Source organism: Lipotes vexillifer, unplaced genomic scaffold, assembly GCF_000442215.2.
Source record: "Lipotes vexillifer unplaced genomic scaffold, Lipotes_vexillifer_v1.1 scaffold1162, whole genome shotgun sequence".
Lineage (NCBI taxonomy): Eukaryota > Metazoa > Chordata > Mammalia > Artiodactyla > Lipotidae > Lipotes > Lipotes vexillifer.
In genome coordinates this window covers 1,266,404-1,272,176 of record NW_006779033.1, presented here as the reverse complement: position 1 = coordinate 1,272,176, position 5,773 = coordinate 1,266,404, and the positions used below count along the sequence as shown (strand labels likewise).

The following is a 5,773-nucleotide window of genomic DNA, read 5'->3' as shown; positions in this document are numbered from 1 at the left end:
CTCACTGCTACGGCCCCTCCCGCCGCGGAGCACAGGCTCTGGACGCGCAGGCTCAGCGGCCACGGCCCACAGGCCCAGCCGCTCCACGGCACGTGGGATCTTCCCAGACCGGGGCATGAACCCGCGCCCCCTGCACCGGCAGGCGGGCTCTCAACCACTGCGCCACCAGGGAAGCCCTGGCTCCACTTTTAAGACACAAAGCTTGTGCTTCCCAACCCCGCTGCTGTCAGCCCAGCCCCAGTCATCGTGACAACTCCCAAGTGACCTCCCTGGTCCTGCATTTGCACAGGGGCTAGAGGGGTCCCGGGAGATCGGTGCCACAGCTCTCTGTGAGAGCTCAGAGGAGGGGTACAGAAACCGGGCTGGGGGCACTGCTAGGGAGGCTTCCAGACGCCGCTGGAGAGGAAAGGGGGATATACAGGTACTGACAGAATGAAGACAGAGACATGGGTAGGATCCAGGGCCACAAAGAGCTTCATGTGCCATAGTCTGGAGTTTGAACTTGATCTCAAAAGTTCTGGGAAGCCAGGAAGGATCCTCAGCCTGAGAGCTACACCGTGGGATGTGCGATACAGACAGAATGCCCAGCGGCAGCATGGACCACGTTTGATGACACAGTGGGGGGGGGGGCGGGCAGGGCGAGAAGAAAGCCCCAGGTTTGCTGGGGGACCGGACGCTGGGCTGCCTAAGGCCACGCGAAGCACCAGTTACTTGATGTCAGCCTTCTCGCACGTTCTATAAACCAATGTGAACACAGGGACTGTTTCCAAGAACCTCCTCTGTTATTGCGAAATACTCATATTCACCTTGCTGACTTTGAACGGCCTTTCCCTGGTGTGCTGTTTGTCAAACTGATTCTCCCAGTTTCCTTTGAAGTAGATGGCGTTCACGAGAACCAGAGAAGTCATGGAGTCCACTGAACCTGGAGCCAGCAGGTCTATAATTTTTTCTGAAAAGAAGAATTAAAGAACCAGTTAGCTAAAGGGCTTCCTGACGGAGGCATTGGGACGACATTCACTGGGCCGTCTTCTTGAGGCGTCAAGTGCACAGACCAAGGGGCTCGCCGTCCCCCAAACAACCATGTACAGGGAGACTGGCCCCTAAAACAAAGGCAGCGACAAAAACTTTTAAAGCTCTGGTCAGAAAAACACCATCGGTTGAATATAACATAAAAATGAACAAAGTAATATGTGCAGGATAATTCACAGTGGGAGAGAAAGGAATGTTGGATGCCTACCCTTCAGGAGATTGTCCTGAAGGTGAGAGGCTGTAGCTTGTGTGGAGAACATTTAAATTAAGAGCCGCAGGTGGATAAGGACTTAACCAAGTGTCCTGCAATGACACTCAGTAACCCGCAGAGCACAAGCAATGATGGACAGGCAGGCAGCTTGAGACCTGCAACCAAATTTTTCTTTACACTATTTGTGAAAAGAAAGATTATATTAACTTTAACAACGACAACAACAAAATTAAAGTGAAGATTGTTCTGGAAGAGGTGCACCAAACATTGATGAGGAGAGGGAAAAAGCTAGAGAAAATAATTACACACTGATTGTATTTCAAAAGTAGATTTTTAAAGTTTACAGTTATTCAGAGAAAAAAAATCATTCCTGTTTACATTTGATGTTCTTGTGAAGGAACTGACAATAAGATTAATTAAAATACTATGAAAACACCTCCTGTACAGCACAGGGAACTCGACTGAATACTCTGTAATGACCTATATGGGAAAAGAATCTAAAAAAGAGTGGATCTATGTATAGGTATAACTGGTTTGCTTTGCTGTACACCTGAAACTACCACCACACTGTAAATCAACTATACTCCAATAAAATTAATTAGAAAATACCAGGAAAGCAGAAATAACAACATATCTTCACCTTCTGTCCTTTGGGCTACCCAGGTGTTTATGCGTTTCCTGGATTCCTCCGCAGCGCTGATAAAGTCCAGCTCCCATCTCTGCGAGCAGGAATCTTTGAAAGACTAGGAGACACAGAGCAACATAATCGCATGGCTACAAAAACAATCAATGCCAAGAGCTTATTTCCTCACCACACCAAATCAGAACGTTGATAATTTTATGGTTTACATATGGAATGTACAAATGAATGCAAGGAATTAACCTTAAATCCTTTCTCAGTCTTCAGCTACATTTAATAATAAATACAAACTAAGAAAAATCATGGTCTGGATGTCAAATAAATGCCATGGACGCCGCACCAGCGAGGTCAGGACGCTGGCACTGAGATGCAGCAGCTGCAGGGCCACGGCCGTGCCCAGTGGGCTCCTACCACTGCCCAGTGGGCTCCTACCACTGGGAGGGCCACTGCTCCCTCGGTGTTTCGGAACCGCCGGCCGTGAACCAGGGCCCGTTGTCCCACGTTAACATGGGAAACCTGCACCCCACGCCACCACTTCCCCAGCACTCGTGGTGAGCTGCTAAATCCACACCGTTCAGAAGGGTGCCACCTGCGGCTACGGGCACTTGAACTGCAGCTGGTGCCACTGGGGGACTGAATACTTCACTTCACCTGCGCTGAATTAACGACACTGGGACAAGTAGCTGCGTGTCCAGTGGCTGCCATCGCGGACAGCAGTGCGTGGGGTCCTGCGTCACCCCACCCATGTGCGTCTCAGCCCACAGGCCCTCTGCTGCACCACAAGGTTCCCCCAGCCACCTCCCCGCTGCCTTGGTCTCTACCTTCTCAGTAAAAGCAGCGAGTATGACTTACTGGGAGGAAATCATAAGTCTTCTCTCCAAAGAGCCTGTTGGCAGTTCTGAGCAAGTACTGTGTGCCGCTCCTGTTAACTTCGGTGAGGAGGTTCTGGAAATCCTGGTGGACGTCTCCACCTCTGCCACTGCTTCTGCTTAGAGAAAGTGCCTGAAATCAAAAACAGATAAAAATGCACAACTTCTGTGTGCCCTGACTACAGGAAATGGATACGACACTAAAGTCAGCCTAAGGACCACACTGATCCTCACTGCAGCTTCAAACGAGATTCACCCAGTTAAAGACACAATGCTTCCTGGAAGCCACCCGGCCTCCCTCCCGCAGGGAGTCCGAGCAGTGATGGCAGGAGCAGAAATGCCCCTTTGCAAGCTCAGTTCCGTGCACCCACTCCTGTGGTCTGTCTGCAGACAAGGCTGCCCGCCAGGCCTCCCGTCTCCGCACACACACGCCACGTCCTCGGGTCTGGGCTGGCCCTGGGACATGCTCTGACCAGCAGAACACAGGAGAGGTGACTGTTCCAGGCCTGGGCCGAAAACGGCCCGGCAGCTCCACATTCGCTGTCTCGTCCCCCAACCCTCACGGTCTAAGAAAGTCCCCGCTATCCCGGTGGGGGCCTCGCGGACAGCCCTGGGGAGCTGACACTGCTCGGGCAGAGCTCCTTGTGGGAGGACAGAGGCCCCAGCCAACAGCCAGCACCAAGGCCCTTCCTATATCACGAGTGAGCCCAGCAGGCACCATGGGGCCAGGCCAGAGGCTGAAAAGCTACCATCGTCATTCCCAGCACTCAGCTGCGGGGCTGTTTCTTTTGCAGCCATAGAAGGTCCAGGCAGCCATCCAGGCAGGCATGGTTCTCCTGTAACACAAAGCTAGAATGTGGGCGCTGGCTTTGGACCCAGCAGCTGGCCGAGGCTGGAAGGACAGTGCGGAAACCACTGCCACCTGCAGCAGCGGGAAGGCTGGCCCTCTCCCCGGGGAATCGTGTATCTGGCTAAGGAGATGCCCGGGAAGAATGCAGCATGGGTAGCCGCCTGGGAAAGCGTGAGGGAAGAGAAAGACAGCTGAAGAGGAGCTATTTCATTGTCAAGCAGAATTTAAAGGAAATATTTGCAGCCCAGGACTCGCTGGGCGGAAAGTGAGAATGTTTCTCACTCCCAGCCTCTCCAGCTGGCAAATGATTCTGGAAGGCAGTGACGGCCTCAGGGCAAAGGTCAAACTCAAAGCACAGGCCTCAAGGGCAGGATCAGGACACTTGGTTAAACCTTGGAGATTGAGGCAGGGCCCCCGAGAGCCTCTCAGCCAGACAAAGGGCTTCAGGACATTGTCCCCCAGCCCAACAGAGCCCTGCCTCACGAGCTTGTGCCCATGCCCCTGCTCAAGGAAGCAGAATTTAAGCTGCTATTAGAGACCCACACGGTTCAGAAGCAGCCTGGATCCCAGATACACAGCCTCCAGAGCTGTGAGGAAGGAAACTGCAGCTGCTTAGGCCACTCAGTCTGGGACTCGTCAGCCTGAGCACACTGACACCTCCCCACAGCACAGGGTGATCCCTCTCTGTCTCTCCAGGGTGTGCCAGGAGTGGGGCGGCAGATAATCGGTCCCTTTAGTTCACAGAGCTCTGCACCCAGAGCCTCAACAGCCCTGTTCCTCCTGGACTTGGAGCCCAAGCCCGGCCCCAAGAAGGGATGAGACCCTGGGCCTTGGGAGGGCTGTGAATGCTTGGCGGGGCCAGAGGACACACTATGGCTGCCATCGGTGGCCGCAGGAGCTGGACCTTCATGCCCTGCGCAGCCCGCCTCGGGCTGGTCTGGGCTTCACTGCAGGACTGGCCTCGCCAGCCAGGCCTTGGCCAGCACATCAGAGCAGAGGCTGGATGAGCACTTGCTCATTCAAGTGTGTCTTCCAGGAAGCCAGGTACTGAGCTGTCAGGAAGGCCCGGCCACCTGCCAAAGAGACATGGTGTGGGAGGCCCAGGGGACGGGGCAGCACAGAGGGAGTTATGTGTCAAGAGCAAGGCCTTTGGGATTTGAAACATGGAGGACCAACTCAGCTGAGAAAGTAACAGCATTTACCATCGCCCAGAACTGGTTTCAGGTACGTACCTGGGACATCTGGGCCGCGGTGTTTCCCTGTGCCCCCATGAGGACCATGGCCAGGGCAGAGGAGATGCTTATGGGTGAGATAAACACATTTTGTGAGTTGTCTTCACCCAGATGTTTCAAAAGGGTCAAGGCAAAGGTGCCGTTTGCTTCCGACAGAGCATCCATGGTGGCGAGTCTGAAACGATGGATTTAAAATCAGCATCGCGTAAATTTAGGCTACACGTCGGCCGTGTCTCACTCTGCTGTTAAAAGTTACCACTGACACTTTGGTTCAGCGAGCAAACAGGTACAGGCACAAAACTCGATTTCTTTTGTGGGGGCCCTCAGAATTATCTTGTGGGTTTCTAACATTTAGTGAACACAGCTGAACAGTGACGCTGACAGCACAGAGAGGGAGTGGGCGGGCCCACATCCTGGGTACTTGCTGGGGGCAGAATGGGGGAAGGAGCTGTTCGCCTTTGCTTTCATTTCTGTATTGTCTGGTGTGTTTAAGGTGCCTATATGTATTATTTTATAATTTAAAAATCATTCAAAATGATAAATCCAACCACACAGTTACACAAGAAAAGATGGTTGAATGTTTCTGTAATGCGGGAGCAAGGCCCCCATTTAGGATAACCTGAAGCCTTAAGGTAAAAGACAAATCAAATCACATACAAAGAGGCACGAAAGCCTTAAAAACAAACACCTCTGACGTCCAGTTCTCCTTCTATGAGACCTCAGCTTGTGCCAAAGCCCAAAGCAAAGGCCCTGTCCCCAGGCCCCTGCTGCCCCCCAGGCCCAGGCCCTCCTTGCCCGGCTCTGGACGAGGGCACTTGGGGACTCATGCAAGAAGCACAGCCTCCAGCATCCCTGATGCAGTCAGATGTCACGACTCAGACCCCACACACACACACACCGCACAGGTCATCCTCTGGCCTGGGGACAGGGCCACCAAGATGG

At 53.1% G+C, this 5,773-nt stretch overlaps 1 protein-coding gene across 1 annotated transcript in view; it reads right to left on the bottom strand.

Moving 5' to 3' along the window:
- The window catches only part of LOC103080475 (serpin B6), a 6,311-nt gene extending 1,315 nt beyond the window's left edge, over window positions 1-4,996 (bottom strand). The window contains exons 1-4 of the mRNA XM_007452110.1: window positions 4,832-4,996; window positions 2,733-2,882; window positions 1,881-1,983; window positions 807-949 (exon numbers count right to left, since the gene is read on the bottom strand). Coding sequence (XP_007452172.1) covers window positions 807-949; window positions 1,881-1,983; window positions 2,733-2,882; window positions 4,832-4,996 — 561 coding nt within the window. The remainder of the gene's footprint in view (window positions 1-806; window positions 950-1,880; window positions 1,984-2,732; window positions 2,883-4,831) is intronic.
- Between the last annotated feature and the right edge of the window lie 777 nt (window positions 4,997-5,773).